This window comes from Rattus rattus, chromosome 13, assembly GCF_011064425.1.
Source record: "Rattus rattus isolate New Zealand chromosome 13, Rrattus_CSIRO_v1, whole genome shotgun sequence".
Lineage (NCBI taxonomy): Eukaryota > Metazoa > Chordata > Mammalia > Rodentia > Muridae > Rattus > Rattus rattus.
In genome coordinates, this window is record NC_046166.1 from 61442493 (window position 1) to 61469653 (window position 27161).

Below are 27161 nucleotides of genomic sequence, written 5' to 3' on the forward strand. Positions count from 1 at the left end.
CGACGCTCCGCCCGCCGCTGCGACCAATCAGAAGCGGCCAGAGGAAGGGTGTGGCTTGGTTTCGCCCCGCCCCCAGGAGGTCCTTCACTCTGAGGCGCGAGAGGCTGAGGGGTTGAGGGTGGAGCTTCCCTCAGCCCCGCCCTCCAGCCCCTCCTACCTTCTCTCGTACCGGCTGGGCGGGCGGAGGGGCGGGGCGGACGAGCGCGAGCCCGAGCGGCGGTAACGGAGGAGGCCACTCTCTCACCCCGTATTTTCCCGACGTCAGCCTCTGGCCTCAGGATCGCGAGCAGGAGAAAGGGGCGGGGTGTGGGGGGTGCTGCGTCAGTGCCGCGCGCGTGCTCGCCGTGGGCGCGCGCCCCGCCAGCCCTGGGGCCCCCGCGGGGTTGCAGGGATGACCGAAGGGGCGGAGGCGGCGGCCGCGCGTTGAGCCGAACCTGCCGAAGCCCTAGCCATGGGGCCGCGCGCGCTCTCGCCCCTTGCCTCTCTGCGACTAAGGTGGCTGCTGGCGTGTGGCTTGCTGGGCCCAGTCCTCGAGGCCGGGCGTCCAGGTGGGTGTCGGGGGAACGGTGCTGTGGGAGTGCCCGGTGGCGCGGGCTGGGAGACGGACCCCAGGCTCTGGCGCCCCTGTCAGCGCTGACCCGGAGCCCGGCGGCCGGCTGCACTGTGGCCGTGCGCTCGCCGCTCCCAGGCTGCAGCTAGTGCTTGCCGGTGGAGTGGCTGTCACCAGCCCTGGGTTGGGAGATTGAACTTTTGCTTCAGTGTATCAGAATTTGGGATTTGACGTAGTCTTAGACGACTCATCAGTAGGTTCACAGGGATCCCGATGGAGTAGAGGGCGGGTTTTCCTTGGGCGGTTTTTGTTGTAGTAAGGAGACTTAAAATAATAAAATGAACGAAATGCTACATTTCTAGAGACCGTTGTTCAATGGATCTAAATCCGGACAAAGAATCTCTGCTCTGTTTAACCCAGGGGATTATCGGAAAGAATTAAATTACTGTCGGTCAGTACGTTTGAATTGTGAAACTTCCCGTAAATGTGTAAGATATTTATATTGCAGATGATGAAACTGAATGGGAACACACCATCAACACTCTAGTTTTTTTTTCCTGGAAATAAGTTATTTATTTCATCCTTTGTATTAAATTAGTGTTTGCATGGCTGAGTTATCTCTACTAGCTCCGGAGGGACAATAGAAGGCTTTGCAAAATTGTTGCCTTCAAAGGTAGTAGATCTGAGTTCAGGATCGCTGACCTTCACGAAACTAATTACAGTTTCTTGTCGTTCTCCTTTTAAGTTAGCTTCCTCCTGTGTGGAAATCTTGGAATTCATAATACTGACAAATTTTTAATGGGATGCAGCCAGAACCGTTTCTGATGAAAATGACCTTTTTCTGTGCTGTTGTTGTTAACATTATCGCTATGAGAGGACCTGAAATGTTAGTAATCTCTAACTTCTTGTGTTTGCCAGTAAAAAACATTATATCGTTATCGCATGTGTATGTTTGTTTTTACACATGGGCCTAAAAATGAATGGAATATCCTTATGTTCTTCAACTGCTGCTGTGATGGGCCAGCTGCTTGCTCTCGCAGCCATGAGTATTCACTTTCTAAATCTATCCAGCGTCCATCAGACTCCAGGGAAACACAGCCCTGATGCTTTTGGAGGATTGAAAGGGTGACCGTGTGGACTAAGATATAGGAGCAATGTTGAAGGTTTTCTGTTTGTCTGTTTCTCCTTTTTTGGTCCTTCTTCTTTTTTTTTTTTTTTTTTTTTTTTGGTTCTTTTTTTGAGCTGGGGACCAACCCAGGGCCTTGCACTTCCTAGGCAAGCGCTCTACCACTGAGCCAAATCCCCCTGGTCCTTCTTCTTTTTCTTTCTTTTTTTTGAGAATGTGAATTTCAACTTAGAGTGGAGTCCATTATAAACATAAGGAGTTTTATTTTACCCCCCTCCAAGAGTAAGTGGGTATGAAGGACAATAACTTGTTAGGAAAGGGTGAAAGTGTTGATGTGGGGTTAGGTAGCTTGTGTAAAGATGATCCTGGAAGGGAAAGCCAGGTAGACTGGCACCACTTTAGGGAGTTACATTCATCCTGTAGGTTGGTTTGGGGCATGAAGATTTCTAAAGAGTGTGACCATCAGAGTTTTAGTTAAAACATAAGGGGAGTTGGGCTCTAGGAGAGTGGAGAGAGCCAGAGCCAGATTTTGAAGTGTTAGCAATGGTGCGGTGAGTCAACTCGAATTTCCTGAAGTGAATGATCTTCCAGAATCAGCTGAGTTTTTGGAATACAGGATGTTCAAAACATGAACTGGAACACCCTCACATTAGCCGTTTTGGGAGCTAAGCTGGTTTGAGTAGGGTTTTAAACTGTCGTTTGTAATATTGCGTCCACGAGGAAGTACAGAATAAGTTTTGAGTAGTGGATTCAAATGATTAAAAAAACAAACAGAAAAAAAAAAGAACCCTGGGGTCAATGAATATAAGGAAATCAGATACTTGAAACCTCTTGATTTTTTATTTCTTGAGTAAGGTAATAAATACAATACATAGACTAAAAATGATTTGGAAACACTGATAGTCTAAAGAAGATGATTTTGAAAGCCCACTCACAGTGAATAATTGGAAAATGAAGTAGATGTAATCATAGGAACTTAGATCTACACCAACCGCATCTTCAGATGGCTGTAGGTTTTTAAAATTCACTTTAAAATCAGTATGTAAGATCATGGGTTTCCTTATGAGAGTGTCATGTGTGTTCATCATGGTACTTTTTTATGTCGTTCATTTTCTTCTCATGTTCTCCACCCCATCCTCTTGCCTCAACTTTCATGTCACATATATGTGAGAGAAAATACATTCCAGTAACCATGGTAGTCGCCAGTGCTGTCCTGAGGGCAGGTTGTGTTCTTGGTGGCTGAGCGGGGTTCCCCTGTGCATGTGTACTCCTTTTTCTTTATTTGTTTCTCTGTTGATGAACATCTAGGTGAATTTCATATTTTGGAAAGAACAGATTAAAATCGATGTATCTGTGTTGTAAGAGAAAGTGGTGTCTCTTAGACTTACAAGACATTTTGGTTTCCAAACTTCTAAGTAGAAAATCAAAACATCCCTAGTTGATAGGAACAAAGTTTCTGGTCTTTGAAAACTAGTTTTATATTTCACCTTACCAAATTTGGTTTCAAATCTGTTCTTCTTTTGTGTTTTCAAGAGAGGGTCTCGCTATGTAGCTCTGGTTGCCCTGAAATCTATTATGTAGACCAGGCTGGCCTGCCTCTGCCTCCCAAGTGCTGGGATTAAAGGTATGCCCCACCTTGTTGGCTTATGATGTTTATTTATATGTTATTAAACATTATGGTTTGCTATAGAAGGTCCTAGATGATTTCATAAATGGTAACGAGAAGTATATAACAGGAGAGACCTAAACATGGGATGTAGTTAACCTCATGATACCTCTTTTACCCTGTTAACCTAATAATGTGTGTGCCCTAGTGCCTTGGGGTGATTCTAGTCCCCGAGTCACTGCCTCTTGCTAGCCCTGCAACTGTCCTTACTCAGTCATCTTTGAAGGGTCTGAAGTGGACCCAACTAAGACTGATCGCCCTGCCTTGTTTGTGTGCTCAGATCATTTTCATTGTGTGATGGGAGATGTGATCTGTTCTAGTTGAGCATCCTCATGGGGATATAGTATGGGGGACATTGCGCTATTTTTAAGTTTTGAGAATTTCAAACAATGCATTTTGACTATCTCTACCCTCGTGTCACCCTCTAACCCTGCCCAGATTCACCCGTCTCCTTGCCCTCTCGACTTCCTGTCTTGCCATACATCTTTTAAGAGTGAGGAAGGAGGGCAGGAATGGATGAGCCCAGGCTGTAATGACATTTATGAGGGTGCCAAGATGAAACTTGTTACTTTGTATGGTAACCGCCAAATTGATAGAATTAAAAAATAAGGTACCTAGCCTTGTTCAGCACCACACTCCTCTCTGCCTCTTTTCTCCCTCTCTTTCCCCCCTTTTTTTGATACAAGGTTTCTTTTTATACCTTTGGCTGGCTTCCAGCTCACTAGAGCTCTCCCTGCCTCTGCCCTCTGAGAGCCAGTGGTCAATTTTAAACTGAGCGGTTACGTTTGAATTTGTTGCTTTTATCTTACTTAGTAGTAAGTTAAAAAAAAACTTAAAAGTTAAAAAAAATCACTACAAAACAAGTTCTATTGTAGGACAAACTCCACTTCTAAATATGTTCTTCTTTTCCCTTTGGTACATTGATCCTGTAATGAGGTTTATTTTCATAGTTTAACTCATATTAGCATGATTCTTCCCTTTTCCTTTCGGTAGAACCCCAGGCAGGCACCTGCATGGCACAGTCAGAAATGTGACAAATACACTTAACTTGAAATCTCCAATCCTAGTTTGGAGAGGAGAATTTGCTGTTACTGATAAAAATGTTTGCGGGCCCTGCAGATTTGTGGGAAAATGTTAATTGCTGAAAAGGCAGGTTCACTTTAAGTCAGTCCCCTCTGTCTGTCTGTGTCTGTGTCTGTGTCTGTGTCTGTGTCTGTGTCTGTGTCTGTGTCTGTCTCTGTCTCTCTCTCTGTGTCTGTGGCTATTGACTGAGAATACATTTTATTACAGATTCTTCGTAAGGAGTAGCTCCTCTTTCTTAGCACTTTAAATTTCTTTCTGGAGGAACTTAATTCTTTTTTTTTTCTTTTTCTTTTTCTTTTTTTTTTTTTTTTTTTTTTGGAGTTGGGGCCCTAACCCAGGCCCTTGAGCTTGCTAGGCAAGCGCTCTACCACTGAGCTAAATCCCCAACCCCGGAACTTAATTCTTAAGAGCATTACATTTTCTAAATGGTTGGAATTTTTCCCAGTGGGGTACTTTCAGGACAAAAATAGCATTTGTTTTCTTATTTGAAGACAGGATCTGTGCTATATAACTCAGGATGAATGTTCTCTTTAAAGACAGGTAAGTAAAGATGCATAGGTCTTAAGACACGTAACAGTATACGACACAGTGGCAGAGACTGCAGCAACCCTGGGCTTGAAGGAGGTAGAGGCGGAAATACACTTGTCTGGGATTGGCCCTGTGACTAGGATGGGGATGCATAGTTGGGAATTGCAGTTAGGGTCTAATTACAGTCATTTCCCTTCCGTACTTGAGGCAAAGGATTATCTCACTCACCCTGAATGTGGAGGTTTGTCCTCTGCGGTGAAAGTACGGGAAGGTGGCTATTTGTCTAGGTAATGAGCAGGAAGGAAAGAAGAAAGGCTCACAGCTCCAGGCTCTCCCGTTTGTTTGTCTTGCAATTAGGTAGAATTCTTTAAAAGATATTTCTCACTGCCCCAGTCGCTTAGACTTCCTTGGAAATGCAGAAAAGACCTAAGGAGTCGGGGGAGTTAAGAACAGCCAACACCCTTTCATTTACTAAGTCTCATAAGTTTCTGGTTCAGCTTTGCTTTGTCTTCAGTTTGTGTCCCCTCATGTCATTATTTTTAACAGTATACTTATCCTTTCAAATTCTAACATCGAAGTTTATATGCCCCACAGTTTATTAAGGTCTTTACTTTCATTGTGAACGTTCATTCCCTGTGTTTTAATTTTAACTAAAAAGCCAAACCATTTGAGACAGTCTCTGACTTGCCCTTGCTCCTTCTGGAACTTGCTATATAGACCAGGCTGGCCTCGAACTCACAGATACATCTCCTTCTGCCTCCTGAGTTCTGGGATTAAAAGCTTAAACCACTACACCTGGTATTTCCAGTGTTTTTTGCCAACATAATATTTTTATGGATTATTTGGGACTTTTACATCATTTACCCCCATGACACTCCCTTCCCAGTCCTCCCAGGCCCACCTTCCCACCCTTGAAATCCTCCTCCCATAAAAAACCAAAACAACGAAAAACTGAAGAAGGTTGTTTTTTAATTGGAGGCAATAGCGCATACTACACCCTCAGGCATCTGGAACACCCTGGTTGTCAGAACTGGCTGGGTTTGGGAGAGTAGAAGCCAGGGGTGCTACAATTCACCCTACAGGATGCGCAGGATGTCCCACAACCAAGGATTTTCCAGCCCACAGTGCCAGTGTTAGGAAGGTTAAATGCATTTCCTTTACAGTAAAAGGAGAGAATTGTTCTGGTCCCCACAGGAAGCATGAAATAGAGAAAAATCCATGCAGGGTATGAACAGGAGATCAGAAAGAAACCAGAGATAAGATGGGAATTCTGGGGGGGGGAAAAAAAAAAAGGAACGAGGATTCCCCGAGTGGTTAGTGTGTATTATTTTAAAATAACTTTCACAATCTTTGTATGTGGCTTTTTGTGCGTGGGTTTGATGCAGAAGGTGGGTCCTCTGTCTTTGATAGGAGTCAGTGTCAGAGTAGTAACAAGTCCTACACAGAGGTTCTCTCAGGGTACTTTAATCTTTAAATCTTAAAAAAAACAAAACAAAACAAACAAACAAAACCCAGCAGATTGTGACATTTGTTTTACAAAACTATAAAACAAGAACAACAAAAATTTCTTTTAAAATAGAAACCAGTGAACATCCTACCTTAAAAGAAAAACAAACAAATGAACAAACAAAACTACCCCCAAAACAAACACAAACAAGCAAAAACAAAACAAAAATCAGGGTCTCACTCTGGAGCCCTGACTGTCCTAGAACTCTCTGTGTAGACCAGGCTGGCCTTGAACTCACAGAACTCTGCCTCCCAGTGCTGGGACTAAAGTGTGCAGCCCTATGCCTGGCCTACCATCTATTCTTATATCCAGCTTTTATTATCTCCTGAGCCATTCAGGTAAAAGGTTCCCCAGAAGACAGAACATTTTGTAGGCCAGGACTGAATATAGTCACATGGTCTGCTTTAGCCAGAGAGCTCTTGAAGTATCTGACTGCCCATTAGAACCTTAAATTTTGTCCTATTGAAGAGTCCCATTTTCTCCCTCTGTGAGTTCACTTCAGAATTGTAATGAAAATGTTTTAACTTACTTGCCTGAGGCTTAGCCTCTCTCTCCTGTAACGGTGGCCTGTCAGCATATATGTTCTTGTTTGTAGTGAAGAACTTAAACTTTTTCTCTGAAATATCGAGTCACATCAGAAAGTTGGAGAAAAATGTGCCCCCCCCCCTTTTTATGATAGGGCATCTACTCAGGCTACTACTTTGCGGCTGAAGATGGCCTTGAACTCATGCCCTTACTGTACATACCCACTTCCCAGGGTGCTGGGTTTATAGGTTTGTCCCACCACACCTGGTTCCGGCTAGTTTGCTTTATTTAAACAGTTTTATTTGAAAATTCTGTACAATGTATTTTGATCACATTCTCTCCCCAACTCCTCCCAAATCCACCCCCACCTTTCAGTTCTTCCAGCTGCTTGCCATATTTTTCTGGGATGTGGCTTACACAGAACTCATTGCCCAACAACAGTATTGTGTTTCTCTTGCCACAATCCCAGAGTGACACTCTAGCAGTGGGACTGGTTGTGGCTGCTGCAGAAGGTTTTAAGGGAACTGTTTAAACCTGTGTTTTAGGGATTTGAAAAGACTAGGAGTCACTGAAAGGCTCATTTCAGGTGAAACAATTGTCTCCAGCCTCGGTTAAGTTAGGATCACGGGGATTTCTGCCCAGTAAATTGGGTTTCCAAAGGTTCTACTTTTTTATTTTCTATTTTCTGACATGGCTCTCCATGGACAAAGTATCTGGACGGTAGTTGATCATGGTATGAGTAGTATGCATGGGAGATGGATGGAAAACTGTTAGTATATATTATATGTTATTATATTTTCCCGTCGGTGTCTTTGAAATCCTGGGCTAGAGGTTTTTTTTTTTTTTTTTAATACAGTGACAACTTGGAAAAGTTAGGCGCAGTACTTTATCCAAATATGTGAGAAAGCTGAGGGACGTGGGCCTTTAAGTGAATGGAGTATGGACAGTGTCAGGGGACGGGGGTGTGTCAGAGGTGGTGAAGCTGCTCACTGGTAGAGCCTTGGCTTGGCATGCGCAACTCCCACGGTTGGTGTCTAGCATCTGGAAAACAAGTTAGGAAGGATGAATGGCGGCGATGCTAGATAATCCGGGATAGCACTTGACCAGGGAACCGTGACTTTTACAAAAGAAACACTGCTTTTATTTTAACTAAAAGGTTTACAGTGAAGGCAAGCAGCATACTGCACAAACAAACTCAGACACTAGGAAATATACTTCTCACTGCTTCCTACCTCTACTCAACACGGGACATGTATTAAACAAGTGGGCTCGTTGATTTATGCTGTTTATACATCAGGACATTCTAGAGTCTCCGTTTGCAATACGTAAATATAGTATTTCATTTATCTGTGCGTGGTCAGGGGAGATCAGAATATATGACTTTTGAAAGTCAGTTCTCTCCTAACACCATGTGGGTCCCAGGGCTCAACTCAGGCTGGGCAGCGAGTCTTTTACCAGCTGAACCAGCTTGCCAACTCAGGAACAGTATTTTGTAATTAGAGTTGTATGCAGCAGAAGTCTTAGGCTTTTTGTCATCCATGCCCTGTAGGTGATCAAGTAGTTACATTATTATAGAAGTTTCTAAGCATATACAAGAAGAGAAAAAAAGTAATAAACCCCTGTATATGCACTATCCAGGTTTAATCTTGTTTTATGTGCATATCTTTCCTCAGTCACTGTATAATTTTAATATTTCTAGACATATTTTATCAGTGAATAGTCAGCATGAATCACTAAAACCTTACAAATAATAATAATAATAATAATAATAATAATTGTTGTTGTTGTTGTTGTTGAAGCTCATCAGACACTTACTCAGTGTCTGAATTTTCCGAATTATCTCCAAGTTTTCTCAGGGATCCAAACAGGCCCATGTATTGCACTGGGTGCTGAGGCTTTTATAGCTTATGAAATCCCCAACTTCCTTTTTTTGTGCCTTAGTAGAAGATGCATCTGTGCTCCTCCCTCTGCCCTGAGCTCTGAAGGTCCTTCGATGGTGACCAATGACCATCTACTTCACTGGACTTCACTGAAAGTACTTTTTACTGTGGCTGTGGGTTCTGTGGTGAGCTCCTGTAATCTCAACACCGAGGGCAGGAGGTCATGAGTTCAAGGTCATCGTGATCAACTAGTGGGAAACTGTCTCAAAAGCAATAGACATTAAAGACAGCAACAGAAAAGAATTGTTATGCCCTTAAGTAATGATACTGGAAGAGAAGGCTATTTTGTGTTGGGCTCCTTGAGAGACTATTTCCACCTCCCACATTACTTACTGTTCAGTTTGTGGTGGTGGTTTTATTGCTTTCTGTTTTTGTTTTTTTAAGATAGAGCCCTCTTATATGTCACTATGTATCCCTGGCTGGCCTTGAACTCAGAGCAATCCACATGTCTCAACCTGCCAAGCGCTGAGATTAACTTGTATTGCCTGGTCTGGCCCTCAGTTTTACTGATGACTAGAATCTCAGGATGCATGACTGGAGTTCCTGTTAATAGTTTTTGTATAAAATGTCCTTCTGATGGACTCGTGTAGTCACTTCAGAAGAGACAGTTGGTGCTTGTTAGCGTATACGAGAGCTGATACATTAGATAGTAAAAGTATCTTACCCTTCTTACCAACTCCATCCAGTGTTTAGACATGCTGCTCTTAGGGTGTCATTCAAGATGCATAGGAGGGAGGGAGGGAGGGTACCTGAGCTCTAGCATAACACCCACCCCCCCATACTAAATCTCATGTTCTTTTGTTTGTGCCATAGGAATTTAAAACAAATAAGACTTTTGAGAAGAAGGGCTGGAGTATACAGATATAAAAGAGGCTTATATATGAACATTATTTGAGGGGCTGGAGAGATGGCTCCTTGTATAAGAGCACTGGCTGCTCTTCCAGAGAACCCAGATTCGGCTCCCAACATCCACATGGCGGTTCACAAGTGTCTTTAGCTCCACTTTCAGTGGACCTGACAGCCTCCTCTGACCTCTGGGACCTCTATGGGTAACATGCATGCACATGGTGGTAAACAGACATACATGCAGGCAAAACACTCATAAAATAGAATAATAATGACAAATATGAAAATAAAGAAATCACATGCGTATTAGGTTTCTCAGTGATTTAAACACTTAGGTTAGTTTTTAAGATGGAGGTCTCATTTAGCTCTAACCATCCTAGAAGTCACTATGTAGACCAGGCTGTCCTGGAACTCACAGAGATTCTCCTGCCTCTGACTCCCAAGTGCTGGGATTATTAAAGAGTCCCTAACATGTCCTTTGCACCCATGCGAACACTCAGTTTTTGTTTCCGGTGTTTAGGTCCATGGAGGTTCACTTTGTTTTATTTGTTGTTTTTTTCGCTGCAGACTCTGAACAGACCATCCATCTTTCTTCTTATGAAATTGTAACTCCTTGGAGATTAAGTAGAGAAAGAAGGGAAGCTCTGAGGCCCAGTTCAAAACAGGTAAGTTATCTCTTGAGAACTCTGAGTGTGATAAAGCACATTCTAGTTGCTTTTCTTAATGAAAGGTGACATTTGCACAGGGGTTGATGTGGGGAGCCAGTAGTTATTACATGCATTACCTTATGGCCTTGGTACCAGCAGACATTATTCTAAGAAATGACAGAGTGAGCCTCAGTGTCTCTGCTCTTAAGGTCAAAACCCTCAAACATTACAGAGTGAAGGGAGTGGAATTCTGTACTGGAGTCGGAGCTCTGGCTGCTGACCTGCCGACGGGAGTGACTTCTCTCTGACACTGAGAATAATCTTTACTTAGTTCATGATAGAATATTTGAATATAGTGCGCTAATGCTTGGGAATATTTACTCAAAATTAAGTTTTAATATCAAATACCTTATATGCTTATTTATAAACATTACAGAATAAATTGTTTGACTATGAGGAAGTTGGGTGTTGTTTCCTTATTGGAGGAAGTTTATTCTGTTGTTAACCTGTTTATTGTTACTGTGTACATGTGGGCCCTTTGCATCTCCCAGTAATGCTGTTCTTGGGACTAAGCCCTTGTACACGACCTCTTCTGAACTCCAAGGGCACACGTGGCACACATACAGACATGCTGGCAAAGCACTCGTATATGTATAATAATGTAGGAGGCACAGACATCCTTGTGTCATAGATGTGTAGCAGGGAAACCAGGAATGTTAGACACGCAGGGAGATACCTGTTTCCTGCCTAGGAGGCTGGGCGTGCAGGTGGTCATTAGCCTTGTGACCTTTGCTCTGTGTATGACTGACACCATACCAGGTCCTCCCATAGGCCCTTAAGCTAGCACAGGTAGCCTATCTATAGAACCCATCTTCATAAAAGATGTCACATGTACTTTACAAAGAATTTCGAATAGTCATGTCTTAACCTTTATTGTGTGTATGTGTGATTGAGTTAATTATCACCAGGAAACCCTTTCCCAAACTGTGCTGTCTTTAAATATGCCTGAAATACATTAGACGGTGTGAAACTGCAAGTTTGAGCCAATACCGGCTCCTCAGCCATGTTGGACCAGACTCCCTCCTTGTCTTGTCAAGATTGACATTCTGTTGGCTGTGGTGTTTGCAGAGACCAACACAAGATAAAATAAACAAATCTAAAACAAATGAAAATAGAGTAATACGTGTGTGGGCAGGTGTCCATGATCAGGGTTAAAGGACAGAGATGAACAGAACATTTATTCCTTAAGAGTACAGTCTGTAGACAGTTGTAGCCAGTGCCAAGCTGTTTTAGTTTAGGATGAACTTTCCTGCCTCTCATGATCTGTTCAAGAGGAAGTTAAGAGGTTGTGTTTTATTTTTGCTTTTTCCTTCTCTGTGCATTTAGATCTCTTATGTCATCCAGGCCCAAGGAAAACAGCATATTATTCACTTGGAAAGAAACACGTAAGAAAGTTCATTTACTTTGCCCTTTTAATTATGTTTTCCTGTCAACAGTATATTGATTTCTTCTCTAGGTAGATGTGGCCTAGTGGAGTCTGAGCTCCGGAATCAGCAGATCCAGTTTTCGCTGAGGCTGCTGCACAGTGCTAGTCCTGCAGCTAAGTCCAGGAGGATTATGCTAGGCAGGCTGGGACTTCCATAGAAACGTGCAGGGCAAATACCTATAGCTTAATTCTTTCCAAATACACCTTTAGGGAGAGTGAAGTGGGGCTGAGTGAGTGTGAGTGTGTGTGTGTGTGTGTGTGAGTGTGTGTGTGTGTGAAGGGTGTGTGTGTATGTGTGTATGAGAGTGTGCGTGTGTGTGTGTGTGTGTGTAAAGGGTATGTGTGTGTGTGAGTTTGTGTGTGCATGAAGGTTATGTGTGTGAGTGTGTAAAGGGGTAGGGTGTGTGTGAGTGTGTAAAGGAGTAGGGTGCGTGTGTGTGTGTGTGTGTGTGTGTGTGTGTGTGTGTGTGTTATAGTCGTCAGTGCCCCAAAGGGGTCAGCTCATGGAAAGACCCAGTTCTCTAAGCTCCTCTGAATATTGTTCCCAGAAGACATTGCAAAGACACAGCACACAGGGATAAAGAAAACTCTGGAGTCAGAGGCTCAAGTATTTCAGGGTCTTTTCTTGGTGAGATTTGCTACCACAAGGCTTCCTGTGTTCAAGGGAGCAGAGACAGTTTCACCAAGGGTTTCACCACAGTGGCCATGCAGCTAAAGTCAGTCAGGGTGAGCCATGAGACTGGGGGAAGCCATCAGTCTGTTCATCTCCGAACAGGACTGATTGGTTGGTCTTGGTCGTCCTCTGGCTGTTTTGAGCTTTCACAAGCACAGTGCACCCTGAACCCCTTGGCTTTCCACAAGGTCTGGAGATTACCTCTGAGCTACTGTGAGCAGTGTGAAAGACCCTTGCTGTGCCCTGGTTACACAACTGTTCCCTTGGCACAAGCGGGGAAGCATTTCTTTACCAGTTGACAGCAGACATTTGCCTTCATAAGGAGGTTCCCACAGTGAATGTTTCTAGTTTACAGAGGGCTTGGTAGGGGAGAATAGAAAATACTTACTTTTCCTATATAAACATGACAGTGTCAAGCAGCCCAAGTTGTTATTTTCTCATGAGTTACAGCAGAAAAAGTTAAGAATACCGTTGTTACCAGTGGACGTTTTGTGCCAAGAGAGCAAGTTGTATCTTTACATCAGTCAACTGGTGTTTCAAGCTTGAGTCTGCTGACTAGCTTTTAGTTATATAGTAGCTCTTTCTTTAAAAAAATGGATCACATAAAAATCTTATAAAAACTTATTTCTGTCCCTCTCTTCTGGGAATAACATGACCTGTGCCCTAGGCTGTTGGTGCGGAGTACATTTAAATGGTTTGTTTTATTCCTCCTCCAGAGACCTTTTACCTAACGACTTTGTAGTTTATACCTACGACGAGGAGGGCTTCCTACTCTCTGACCATCCCAACGTACAGGTACTTTCTTTTCTCCTTGATACTTTGAGACTTTAAAGCCAACATATATAAGGTATGCTCTTGTCAGATGCCCAGGCTGTCCTGTTGTCGGCCCCACAGGGAACCTTCCATGCCCTTACAAGATGGCTCTAGAGGAACTGATCTTTACTGGGCCACTCTCCTGCGTTTAGCAGTAAGGATTTGTGTTTAAACACAGGGGTCGTGGGGTAGGGTGGTGGTAGGGTGAGGTAGTGGGGTGGTGGTGATATTTTGAAGGCCGAAGGTTTTACTAATATTTTGGTAAAATGTTAGTATTAAAAAGCACTTCCCTTTGCTAATCATGTCCAGCAAAATCACATTTAGTTGTTGTTCTGTAGTCTGATGTTCTGATGTTTTTGCTGACATTCCTAAGAGGTGTGGTCCTCTCTGTATCAGGCAACACAACACTCAGAAACAGAGCTGGACTGGAATCTCCGAATATTGGCAGCTGAGCTTGGCCTTGTAGTGCTTTTTCTTCTTGGAGCATAAACATTTCTAGCTTTGCTGGGAAGGAGTGTCACATAGTCCCCTTGGCACTTGCACATTGCACATTTTTTTTTTTTTGGTAATAGCTTTTATGAGAAGTCTTCATTCCCATCGACTGTATTAGTTCACTAGAACTTTGTACTGCCTTGCTAGATGGAATTATGTGTGTCAGTGGAATTCTTCACATGAACAGGATGCAAATTCTTTAGTTTGCACTATACAGAACCGTAAGGAAATGCTGACTTCACCCGACCTATTTCTAGTCCACTCTCTGATTCCTTTATCTTACTATGTGAGCATTGTTTAATAGGCAGCTCGTAGAAGAGATTAAATTTACACTGTAGTATATACCAGATAAAAGATAATCTATTTTTTTCAACCATCCAGAGATTTCTCTGGTAAGAAGTCACAGTCCACAGATGATGCCACTCGAGCCATTATTGTTCCTTCTTGGAGTCTTCTCTCTATACAGATACTGTTTAAGCTGAGTTTTGGCTCTGATTTATTGCCAGGTGGAGTTGTATCAACCTGTTTGTACTTCGGTATCTCTCTTCACTCTAACATGGAAACAGTATTATGACTTCTCAGAGTTACTAGGAAACTTGAATAAATTAATACTTGAGGAGTGTTTGCAAGAGATAGTCTGGCAGTTTATGAATAAATGTAACTTATTCATTACTGAGATACTGTCTGCTTAAAATTGCAAAGATAGATCTCAACTGTATAGAAACTTCAATAATTTGAGCTTTTTTTTTTTTTTTTTTTTTTTCTTTTTTTTCGAGCTGGGGACCGAACCCAGGGCCTTGCGCTTCCTGCGCTTCCTAGGCAAGTGCTCTACCACTGAGCTAAATCCCCAGCCCCAATAATTTGAGCTTTATTTGGCAGTATTTTGATAGATGTTTGGAAAATATCAGGTATGAATATGAGGTATTTCAGCTATTTCTTGGTTATTTAATATTGTTCAGGAAAGTGATAATGTGTCTGTAGATTTGGAATACAAAGTAAAACTGTTATTCCCATTTCTTCCCATGTAGCTAAATCGTCTTTGTCATGACGACATACCATCATTTACAGTGTGCTATTAGTTGACATATACATTCATAAGCTTTAAATGGTTTCCTTTAGGATTCTACTTCTTAAGATTGAAGACATTCATAAAGCTGTTTTCTGATTCTCACAAGGCCACTTTTAATAATAAGAATGAGCACATGAGTTGCTGTGTGAAATACGCCCCCAAGTCGTGATGTCTGAGGATTTGGGTTGTCTTGGTGCTCACAGCTCGCTCCTATGCACGGATGCTCTAACTCCTCTCTGAACAGATCGCCCAAGGCTCCCTGGGCCCTGAGCTAGTGGCATGGTCTGTGGTCGGTCTGCTTTGCTGTGCTCCTGCATTTCCAGTTATGTGCTTCAACATGGTGCACACTGGGCATTTCCTTACAGTAGCCTCACAGTCTGACTACCACTCTTGTAAACTTACAAACATGACTTGTGTTTTGGAGAACTAACGCTCATGTTCTTTGAAAGTTTGCTGGAATGATCTGACAGAGATTTAACAAATAAAGATTTATTAACACACAAAAGGGGAAGGACTACAGAAAATCAGTGTGGTCACAGCTAGTTTAACATGCTCTTGAAACCACATTGGGGAGCATCGTGGGAGCATCGTGGGAGCAGTAAATAATGTCTGGGAGAACCATTCAGGCTTGGAGAACACGCAGTGACCTGGGACAAAGTCCTCTTGGCCTTAGAACCAATGGTAGTTTGGTAATGTTCCTCTGTGGATGAGGGCGATGGTGTGTAACAACAAAGTCTGCCTAAGCGTGTTGACAGACTGCAGGTTTTCATCCCATACATCTTCTCTGGGTAATGAAGTCTTAGTAAAACTGAAGGTATTGGGTCTTTCTTGGCAGATCTGGTCTTGTAGATAAGGTAACTACAGCAGAGCTAAATTAGGTGCTGTGGAAATACCTCACAAAGGCAAGTTATTAAGCAAATGTCATCAGGTTGGTAGACTGCAGGGTCACCTGTCATGCCTGGCCAGCTTACTGTTTCTCAGTGTGTCCCATCAGTGACAATGCACCCAGAATCCTGCTGAGCAATTGTCAACAGCTCAGTAACTGGTTAAGGATTTGGCTTCTGGGTTTCTCCTGGAAAGTTACTGCTGAAAAAGGTACTATTTTTACCTTTAGATTTAGAGCTGTGGAAATCCCTCCACTGTCAGATTTTTGTATTGAGTTCCAGGATTTAGCATTTGCTTCAGATCTGTTGTTACTGTGAGGGTTGTCATGTGATCATGCTTGCTTTATGTTTATCGGTATAGATTCAGGGATTCTTTCTTTCTATGCATGTAAGGACATTTGTAGACCTTCTGTCTTTTGTCAGATTTCCTACTCAGTATTAAGACATTGGTTTTCAATTTTCCTAATGCTGCAATCCTTTAATCCAGATCCTCATGTTATGGTAATCCCCCCTCCTCCCACCATGAAGTTATTTCATTGCTACTTCATAATTGTAAGTTTGCTACTGGTATGAATGTTAATGTAAATATCCAATATGCAGGATATTTGATATAGGATCCCTGTAAAGGGTTGTTTGATCTCCAAAGTGGTTGTGGCCTACAGGCTGAGAATGGCTGATTTAAGAGATCTTTATATGTAAAGGTAGTAACTCTGTTGTCTCTTTGTTATGTAAGTCAGAGATGTTTCCTTCAGATCCCCTCCCTCCCCTCTTCCTTCCTCCCTCCCTCCCCTACTCCCCCTCCCTCCCTTCTTCCTCTCTTCCTCCTCTTCCTCTTCCTCTTCGTTTTCCTCCTCCTCCTCCTCTGCCACGGACCACTCAGACGGAGGACACCGTGGGAGAAGCAGGGCTCTGGTACTCAGGAAGGCACAGGTTCGGTGCAATGACAGACAGACACAGCACACTCAGGGTGGTGTGAATCTGCTGCGATTTTACTGAAATCTGCTTTGTGGTTAGATACAATGCTTGAACAGGAGCTAATTTTTTGGCCCTTTGCCAGGGTACACTCAAACAATAACCAAGAAAAAGTTTAACAGTTTACATGAAGTTCAGAACAGAAAGCAAGACAGGAAATAAATTTCCTGAGAATCAGACTGGTACCAGACGGTGGTCATAAACCTCATTTACCTCAATCTCTAAATATCATCTCTCGGATAACAACAGGACAGCCAGCTGTAAGGAATCTTTAGTCTTTTACTCTCTCTTAGCCAAAATTCATGTAATTGTCTTTTTAAAGATAGGAAAGTTCCTTTTGATAATAGGCAAGCACGGGGATCTGATCTGGCCAAACGTTCTATAAAATTTAAAGAATAATATAGTACTCTCTTTCCATCAATATTAACCCCTCTATTACCTTCTTCATCATATGTCCCTGGGTAGGGCAATGGCTCGGCAGTGGTCCTGTATCTACTCAGGCTGTTTTTACCTAAAGGAGGGGCCCACCACCTTCCTCTAATAGCTATCGCCTTAATTCTTTCACTATCTAGGAAGTCTGGATTTTCCACAGTTAATTCTTCCTGCTGTAAGTTATTGATCACATCTCTTAGAGTTTCATTCTGATTCTACTTAATCTTTGCTAGTGCTTTCAAAGAGGCATGGTCCATAAAGACCAAATCAGGTCTCGATGTTCCTATTAGTAGAAAAAGAAACAAAAGAGCAAATATGTAACTCCGATCACACCTACTCGAATCAGCTAGGCAGAAAGTCGAGGAGGAAGTGGCTAAGTGTCTCCAGGAGACCAAGTTCCGAGGAACACATATCTCTGGCCGGCTGACCACGATTGCTTCATGTCAGACAGGCTCCACTGGAGCTGGCGCAGCACTCCTCCTCTTCCTCCTCCGCCCCCCTCCTCCCCCCTCCCCCCTCCTCCTCCTCCTCCCTCTCTCTCTCTGGACCGTATGTTTATGTGTATCTTTTCATGTAGAAGCTTGCATTTTAATATAGTAAATGTATTTAATGTGTTTAGTTTTTTTCTTTAATCGCACCTAGTTTTTTTTTTTTTTTTTTTTTTTTTTTTTTACTGTCATTACTTTGGGAACAGAGTCTAACTATGTGGCCTGGAACTCTAGTGCCTCCCGCCTCAGCCTCTTGAGGGATTGATCACAGTGGTGTACTGCCATACGTGGTCTGTCTAGGTTTTGAGTGTCAGGCAGGGAGATTTTCTCCGCATCCATCTGCCTAGGTTAAAGAGGCTCTTATTCACATTGTCTGGAACATTTCTTATGCTTTCAGTTTTCACATTCTGACTTCTGATGCATCTGGAATTTGTTCTTATATGATACAAATGTTACTCTTTTCCACATGGCTGTTTAGTGGATAGCAGGATTTATTTTGAAAAGTGTGTCTTTGCCCAGTGTGCTCGAATGCACTGGTAGGTAAAGCCGTATATGTACCTGGGTCTGTTGAGAGACTTGCTTGTTGGCCCGGGTGTCAGTGCCTTCCTGTTTAATCACCGGGCCTGATGTACTTCTTCATGTCCAGTAGGGTAGGAATTCCTATGCCGTTTTTCTAACATGGTGTTTTGAGTCTCTTACAGGTAATAAAATGTCATGGTGCTCAGGAGTATTTCTGTTGAGTGATAGTGACTTTTGAATTTTTAGCTAGTGATTTTCTTGCCCCAAATTAAGGGCAAAGGCACTTAAACTTTATAAGATAGCATATAACATAATATGTTAATATACCTAAGGTGCCCTTGGGAGAAGAGAGAAACTTACTCCATGCTGACAACCCTTCCCTGGCTTGCTCCCCATGGAGCCTTCTCAGTCCTCAACAAGGTCTTTACTCAGTTGTCTGTCAACTTTCCCTGGGCCAACAGTGACTTAAAATGTCAAATATGCTGTTTCTGGGCCAAAAGGTCACAGGAGGGCTGTTCCTCGCTGGTGTCCTCTGTGTACTTGTTCAGGTGACAGCAGATCGTCTCCAGATAGTCCGAAGCATGCCTTAGGTGGTGCTTTGTAGGTTATCAGATTCAGGGGTGCAGTGTCTTGATGGTTTAGAGCAGTGCAGCAGTATTTGAAGAGCGTGTGTACTTTTCATTAGAGTCATTGCCATTACCGAGGCTACGTGGAGGGAGTGCCCAATTCCGCCGTTGCTGTGAGTGCCTGCTTTGGACTCAGGTAAGGACTCTCCTGTTTTCCCTCCCTTACTCCTGCCCTTCCATCTTCTCTCTGTCCCAAGCTGAGTCATTTGGTGTTTAACAAAGTTGGATTTTACTTTGATGTTACTAAAGACCTTTCCAGCCACGCTTCAGATATTCTTGGGATATTTGTTTAGGAAAACCTAGTAATTGACCAATTATAAGATCCAATGGTAGATGATCTTTTTTTTTTTATTTGAGACTATGAAAATTTGCTGTTTGAAACAAAATATATTTTAAATTTCCATAGCACTTTGTAAATTTTTCTCCTATATTATTTCATGCAGTTCTCACAGTGACATAAAAAAGTCTTACTGTTATCATATTCAGATAAGAAAACGAGGTTTAGAGAAGTCCTGTCCCATGCCAGTTGAAGTCACAGTAGTGTTGTCGTAGAACTATGCTGGTTGGTTGGTTGCTCGCTAGGTCTATTGAACTAATAGATAGAACTTTTCATCTCAAATCAGCTCTGCCTGACGGCTCCCACTGTCTTCACTTAAGAAGCAACTCCTAAATGGCGATTGTGTGGCAGGCAGTAGTCTTTTATGCATCTTAAATAATTTAATGAGAACAATTAAGTGTAGATTGTGCACTAAGGCAAGGGATAAGTGACCTGCTAAGAGTCTCTGGGGTAGTAGACAGTGTCCTCCGGGCGCGGATTCCAGTGCCAGGTGCCAGCCTTCCGTCTCAGCTGCTCTGCAGCTTCCTGTCAGAGCTAAGTAAGTGGAGGGTCGAAAGTTACCATTTGTGTTTGCTGGACTCTCTACTGAGCTAGAGCCTCTTTCTATGTTAGAAACTAGGACCCAAGTTCAGTTTCTGATTCTTGTCCTGTATTTCTTTTTCCTTAACAATGGTTTGTGTCACCCAACGTTTAGAGGCTTGCTGCATTTGGAGAATGCCAGTTTTGGAATCGAACCTCTGCACAACAGCTCACACTTTGAGCACGTATTTTACCCAATGGATGATGTCCACCAGGAGCCTCTGAGATGTGGCGTCTCTAACAGGGACACGGAGCAGGAAGCCACCCAGGGGGAAGAGGAAGAGCACCCGAACGTGACTCAGCTGCTGCGCGTAAGGAGGGGCAGTAGCAGTCTTCTGGGCTCAGGCTGTTTTTAAGAATTCATTCATTTCACCCTAAAACGTTGTTGTCGCTTCCCAGCTCCATCCATTGTGATCGGAACCAGGATGTGAAATGATGAGCAATGGGTAGTTCTGGCGACCAAGAGGAGGGCAGTCTGAATTAAAAAAAAAAAAAGATTTATTTATTTCTTTTATGTATGTGAGTACACTGTCGTTCTCATCAGACACACCAGAAGAGGACATCATTGCAGATGGTTGTGAGCCATCGTGTGGTTGCTGGGAATTAACTCAGGAGCTCTGGAGGAGCAGTCATAACTGCTGGGCCACCTCTCCAGCCCGGGCCGTCTGAGTTTTAACTTAACTCTTAGGCATCGATCCGGTTAGGTGTTTCTGTGTAGTTATCACACTTGGGCTCAGAGCAGGGAGGTTTACTCAGATACCTCAGGCTCTAGGCTGGGGCCAGAAAGAGGGAGGGAGAGAGAGATAAAGATAGAGGCAGGGAGGGAAGGAAGGAAGGAGAAAAGGAGGGAGGGCCAGACACACACACACACACACACACACACACACACACACACACACACACACACACACACACACACGACAGGGAGGGAGGGAGAGAGAGGTAGCTATTTGAATTTAAGGTAATTATTACCTTAGATACCATTCAAGGACACCCAGGCCCCTGCAGATACCCTGAATGCTCAGGATGTAGGCCTGTTACGGTTCCCCAGGCCAGCTTAACTCAGCTGCAGGGTTCTCCACCATGGCTGACATGCTGGATGAAGCAGTTTTTGTTTTTCTTTTGTTTTGTTTTGTTTTGAGATTAAGAGGCCTGCACCACACTGCTGGTTTAAGGCACATTTTAAATCAGCTGACACCTGACCATGGCATCACCTGACCATGGCATCACCTGACCATGGCATCACCTGACCATGGCATCACCTGACCATGGCATCACCTGATCATGACATTACCTCATCACCTTTTCTTCCCCAAACTCGTTAACAGTTGGAAAGCTGTTAGGTGTTTGCTTATGTTAGGTGTGTGTTTTGTATGAAGGGCTGTAAAAGGACAGAAGGAAGCCATGTTGGTGACCCTTCTCCATCTTTTCCTCTCAGGCTTCAGTAGGCGTCTTTCTTTCTGTATTACCATGGCAGTCACATTTCCATTAAAATTTGTGCGTGTATGTATTTTAATTAAAAATGAAACAACCCAGCTTTGAAGACATAGATAACTCATTTTATCTTTAGAGCCTTTAAAATATCAGCTAACCTTTTGTTTTATTGACATAGGTATGCTAAGTAAAACAATTTATACTGTTTACAGACGTGAAGTCGCATGACTAGCTCTTCAGTCTGACCATTAGCCATACAGAATGTGTCTGGTCCCACAATAATTCCTGCTTTACGCTGCTTGTGTTTTAACAGAGAAGAAGAGCTGTTCTCCCGCAGACCCGCTACGTGGAGCTGTTCATTGTTGTAGACAAGGAAAGGGTAAGAACTGCTGACATTTTTCTGTTCTCATGAAAAAGCAGTTGAGAAGTAACTTATGAAGGAAATACAAAACACGACAGTTATGTCGACTAAAATTGTGCATTACTTACTTAATTTATCGACAGGGTCTTGCTATGTCTTGGGCTCCTAATCTACCTCCCTTGGTCTCCTAGCCTGAGTGCTAGAATTATGGGTGTGCACTCATGTCCCCGTAGCTTTTTTCATAAACCTAAAGGGGACAGCGCTCCTCTGCTCTTTGTGGTGACTGTGTAATGCTGGATTTGTCACACAGTCAGTCACTTCGGGCCTTGAGAGCTTTCAGATTACTTAACAGGCCGCGGCTGCAAACCCTGGACAGTTGGCTGCTGCCTCATGTGGTGGGTTTGCTCTGTGCGCTTCAGAGCACATCTTCCTCACCCTGTGAGGCTGGGTCTGGGGCCTGGCATGCTTTAGAAGCACTTAGTATTTTCAGGGTACAGGAGAGCAACAGCACTTTCTATATTTGTCCTTAAAGACCAAGCTTCTTGTTTTATTTAGGGATGTTGAGTCTCCAACTACTACAGGATCATCAGTTTCTGATGTGGCTCCTAAATAATTTAACACACTGGAAACGCCCTGGGTGACTTTTATCTTTTTTGTTTGGATGAGAAACTATTTATAGGAACGACTTGCTTGGCAGGTATTTTCTCGTGAGCTGTGGGGAACATTTTGAAGACTGTTTCCTGGTTTACAAGTCCCGTACTGTGTAGGGTGGCAGAGGAGGCCTTGGTTACCAGAGCTGCACATATGCTCAGTGTCAGGGTCCCTGTGGTAGAAGGGAGAGGCAGTGTGAACCAGGGCCTCTGTGGCTGCAGAGCTCGGTAGAATGCCTTGGACAAGTGGCAAAAGTAGATTAAAGCGTTCTTCTCTGTTCCTCTCTCCAGAGAGACTGCTTATATTCATATGTGAAATGGTTCACAATAAAAGTGGTCTCATTTCCTTCAAGCTCTGTTAAATACAGGATCTTGCTGAACAGATACAACCACAGATTCTGTTGTTAAGACCCTGGTCACGGAGTGAAGTCACAAACTCTATAAGATTTTCTTTTTGTTAGCAAGTAGGTTGTTTCAAATAACATTAAAACAGACATGCTAATTTAGCCAGATATAAAGAAAGGGTGCATAAAGTGTTTGGTTTAACATGGTAAAGTTTCTGTATGCCTTTCTTTTTCTGACCACATAAGTTTTGAACTAGTGACCCTGAGCTAATTTCTCATTATTACTTTAGAGTAGGGTCTAGAAGTAGGTTATCGTTGATGTCATTAGCCTAAGAGATAAAAGATTAGGAAGATTTATTAGTTTTTCATTCTCTTATCTAAGCTTTTTGTTTAAGATTATACCTTTGTGAAAATTTGAGATTACTTTGCAGTAACATCAGGAAACAGAACATTGAGAAGAAAACTTATTCTAAAGTTACATGCATTTGAAGTAGGACTTGAACGCATTGTTATTCTTTCCCTCAGTGTGCTAATTACTTGCTGTTGCTGGGCTGAGGCACCTTACAGAAGGAGGGAGTGTATTCTGGTTGATGGTTAGATCCATAATGGTGGGGACAGCCTGGTAGCAGGTAGCTGGCATGGTGGCTGGAGCTCAGAGCCCAGAGCTCACGGCTCTATCAGGAACTCAAAGCAGAGAGAGCAAACTGGAAATGGGGGGAGGATTTTACTTACAGAGGCCACCCCGCCCGCCTCCAGTGACCTCCTTCAGCAAGTCCCCACTTCCTTTTTTTTTTTTTTTGTTCTTTTTTTTCGGAGCTGGGGACCGAACCCAGGGCCTTGCGCTTCCTAGGCAAGGGCTCTACCACTGAGCTAAATCCCCAACCCCAAGTCCCCACTTCCTAACCCTCCAAACCGTCCCATTGCCGGGGACCCAGTGTTCAAATGCCCGAGACTGTGGGAGACGTTTCTCGTTCAAATCGCCACGCTGAACGGCTCATTTGAAATGTGGAGGGTGAGAGGCCTCCTTTTCTGGTTCAGAGGAAATCCTTGGGGTTTGCTCTCCAGTGTAGGCACTGCAGGCGTCCATCATCATGCTTTTCTCCTCTGTCTTTTCAGTACGACATGATGGGAAGGAACCAGACTGCTGTGAGAGAAGAGATGATTCGCTTAGCAAACTACCTGGATAGCGTGAGTTGTATTTCTCTTCTGTGCTGTCCTCGCCCAGTCGCAGAGCAGAATTCAAAACGTGTCATTTTTGAGCTCTGTCAGATGTATATATATATTTGTTCTGTAAGTTTTCAAATAATGTTTAAAAAAAATCAGAGATGTAGACAAAATGAGAAGAGCAAGAGATTTCATAGATTTCATGTCAGTCAGTGTCTGCCGTATCTTCGGAGTACATCAGGGAAGGTACGCTGATGGTTATAACGCACCTCTGCTTTCCTCAGAGGAAAGAATAGGGTTTAATGCTGCTGCTGCTGCTGTGTGCGTGTGTGTGCGTGTGCGTGTGTGTGTGTGTGTGTGTGTGTGTGCCTGTGCGTGTGTGCGTGTGCGTGTGTGCGCGCGTGTGTGTTATAGAGGGATCAGAGACAGAGGCACAGAGACACAGACACAGAAGCAGACTATGAAAAAGGAAAGTCTTGTCATAAAATTTACTCAAAACTTTCAACTTCTTTGTCAGATTTTACAGTGGGGATAAGACGGAGTTTGAATCTTAGTTCTCTGTCCTTGATGGGTGAAGGATAGTTTTTCTTTCTGGGGAAGGGGATCCTGTTTTTAATTTTATTGGCTATATTCCTTCTTAAATATTTTAAAGTTTTTCTTCACGGGTTGTGGTGACACACATCTGTAATCCCAGGACTCCAGTGACTGACAGGGGTCCAGTGTCATCCTTAGGAACACAGAGAATTCAAGGGCAGCTTGGACACAGGGCCTGTCGTAGCCAACTCCCCATGTTGTCTCACATTCTTAATAAAGTTTATGTATTTATCTTATTTCTCTTTTCTCCCCAGATGTATATCATGTTAAACATTCGAATTGTGCTAGTTGGACTAGAAATTTGGACAGATAGAAATCCTATCAATATAATTGGAGGAGCTGGAGATGTATTGGGCAACTTTGTACAGTGGCGGGAAAAGTTTCTTATAACACGTCGGAGACATGACAGTGCACAGTTGGTTTTGTAAGTGGCTTTAAGAAAATGCTATGAATGAAGAGATCAGAAAAATGACTCTTGCTAATTTTATTGCAGTGGTTTTATATTCTATTACATGTAGAAGCATTTGTGTCTGACTTATCCTTGTCATTACCCCATGTCTTTCTTCTTCTCTCACCTTGTTACCAGCATGTTTTACAGTTATTTTTTGTGAAGGATTGTATGGAAGGAAAAATATTTGATTTCCCACTGAAGACTTTTTCACAGAATCGGCACAGAGTTTAAAGATCATCTCACTTTGAGCTCTGCTTATTCTAACTCACATCTGAGTTGGTTTTTCTCCTAGTGTTTTGTAACAATCTTTGACTGTTTGGCTAGGTATAAAATTCTGCGCACAGAAGTTTCTTTGTACAAATTTGAAGTTAATCCCTTGTGAATATATTAGTGTTGCTGTCTTTCCTCACTAACATTTGTTGAATGAGTATGTATAATACATTTTTAGAAATATTTTTAACTCAGAAGATCACCACCACCAAGGAAAAAGCCAAATGTGGCTTGTGTATGCAAAGGTACATCATTTTTATGAAAAAATTTAAAAGATTATGTTTGTAATACTGACCTCATGCCCTCAAAATAAAATTTTATTTATTTTTGTCATTTTTCTTCTAGTTTCTATAGGTTTTGTCAATATGGTTAAGATTACCTATAGAACCAGGGCTGATATGTTTCTCTTTCCTCCAACTACATCTTATTTACATTTTCATTTAGGAAGAAAGGCTTTGGTGGAACTGCAGGAATGGCATTTGTAGGAACAGTATGTTCAAGGAGCCACGCAGGTGGGATTAATGTGGTATGTTGTTCTTTAAGTAGTTTTGGGTATAGACACTGGGATAGTCAGTCTGCAGCATCTGTTGACTCAGTAGGACCCCTCCCCCAGATCCTTACAGCAGTGGTTCGGACACTGTGAAGGACACAGTAATAGTAGTATATGTGTTCTGTTCCCTAGAGACTAGGTCAAGGTTTTAATACTTACTATGTGTTATTATCTATTCTAGTTCTTTTATGTTGCTGTGATAAACACCATGACCAAAAGCAGCTCAGAGGAGGAAAGGGTTTATTGGGCTTACACTTCAGCTTCATCACTCAGGGAAGTTAGGGCGAAGACTGAGCTTGGGTTTGAAGCAGAAACTACAGGATTGATGGGCCCTGGCTCTCTGGCTCATGCTCAGGCAGCTTTCTCATGCCAGGACCCCATGCCAGGAACTACCCATAGGGACTGGGTCTTGTAGATCCCTTGACAAACAAGGAAATGCCTCCTAGACATGTGCAATCCAAACAGTTCTTCAATTGAAGGATCTCTCTTCCCAGGAGTGTCAGAATGACAAAGAAATTAGTCAGGATAGTGTCTTTATGGATGAGGAAATGGGCCCCATTTTAAAGCTCCAGGGAATGGTCTGTTGAAGCCTTATTATTAGCACATGAGTCACTATGGTTTCTTATCAGAGTGTGTACATACAGGGCTGGCACTGGACACTTAGACCGACCTACAGTCAGCATTGTAGTAGATATGTCCCCTTTTGAAAAAAAAATCTGACCCAGAAACCATTTTCTAATTGCACCTTCCTGTGTTTGTACAGTTTGGGCAAATCACCGTGGAGACATTTGCGTCCATTGTTGCTCATGAACTGGGACATAACCTTGGGATGAATCATGATGATGGGAGAGAGTGTTTCTGTGCAGCAAAGAGCTGTATCATGAATTCAGGAGCATCGTGAGTAACAGCCTTTTCTGTCCCTTAGTGTGATTGTGAGTGTGTGTATGTGAGTGTGTGTGTGTGAGAGTGTGTGAGTGTATGTGTGTGTATGTGAGTGTGTGTGTGAGCGTGTGTGTATGAGTGTGTGTATGTGTGTGAATGTGTGTGTGTGTGTTTGTGTGTGTATGTGAGTGTGTGAGTGTGTGTGTATATGTGTGTGAGTGTGTGTGTGAGTGTGTGTGTGAGTGTGTGTGTATGTGTGTGTGAGTGTATGTGTGTGTGTATGTGTTTATAGGTATGTATGTGAGTGTGTATGTGTGTATGTGTATGTGGTGTGTGTGTGTATCTGTGTTTGTGGTGTGTGTATATGATGTGTGTGTGTGGTATGTGTGTGTATATGTGTGTGTATATGTGTGGTGTGTGTTTGTGTATGTGTGTATGTGAGTCTGTGTGTTTGTGTATGTGTGTGTATGTGAGTGTGTGTGTGTGTGTGTGTGTGTGTGTGAGTGTGTGTATGTGAGAGTGTGTGTGTGTATGTGTGTGAGTGTGTGTGAGTGTGTGTGTGTGTGTGTGTGTGTGTGTATGTGTGTGTGTGTGTGTGTGAGTGTGTGTGTGTGTGTGTGTGTGTGAGTGTGTGTGTGTGTGTGTGTGTGAGTGTGTGTGTGTGAGTGTGTGT

General features: G+C 42.9%; 1 protein-coding gene across 1 annotated transcript in view; it reads left to right on the forward strand.

Moving 5' to 3' along the window:
* The first annotated feature begins 310 nt into the window (after positions 1-310).
* The window catches only part of Adam9 (ADAM metallopeptidase domain 9), an 82295-nt gene continuing 55444 nt past the window's right edge, over positions 311-27161 (forward strand). The window contains exons 1-11 of the mRNA XM_032918540.1: positions 311-548; positions 10339-10436; positions 11805-11863; positions 13294-13372; positions 18932-19008; positions 19904-20099; positions 21536-21601; positions 23694-23765; positions 24590-24759; positions 25501-25582; positions 26370-26503. Coding sequence (XP_032774431.1) covers positions 452-548; positions 10339-10436; positions 11805-11863; positions 13294-13372; positions 18932-19008; positions 19904-20099; positions 21536-21601; positions 23694-23765; positions 24590-24759; positions 25501-25582; positions 26370-26503 — 1130 coding nt within the window. The 5' untranslated portion in view covers positions 311-451. The remainder of the gene's footprint in view (positions 549-10338; positions 10437-11804; positions 11864-13293; positions 13373-18931; positions 19009-19903; positions 20100-21535; positions 21602-23693; positions 23766-24589; positions 24760-25500; positions 25583-26369; positions 26504-27161) is intronic.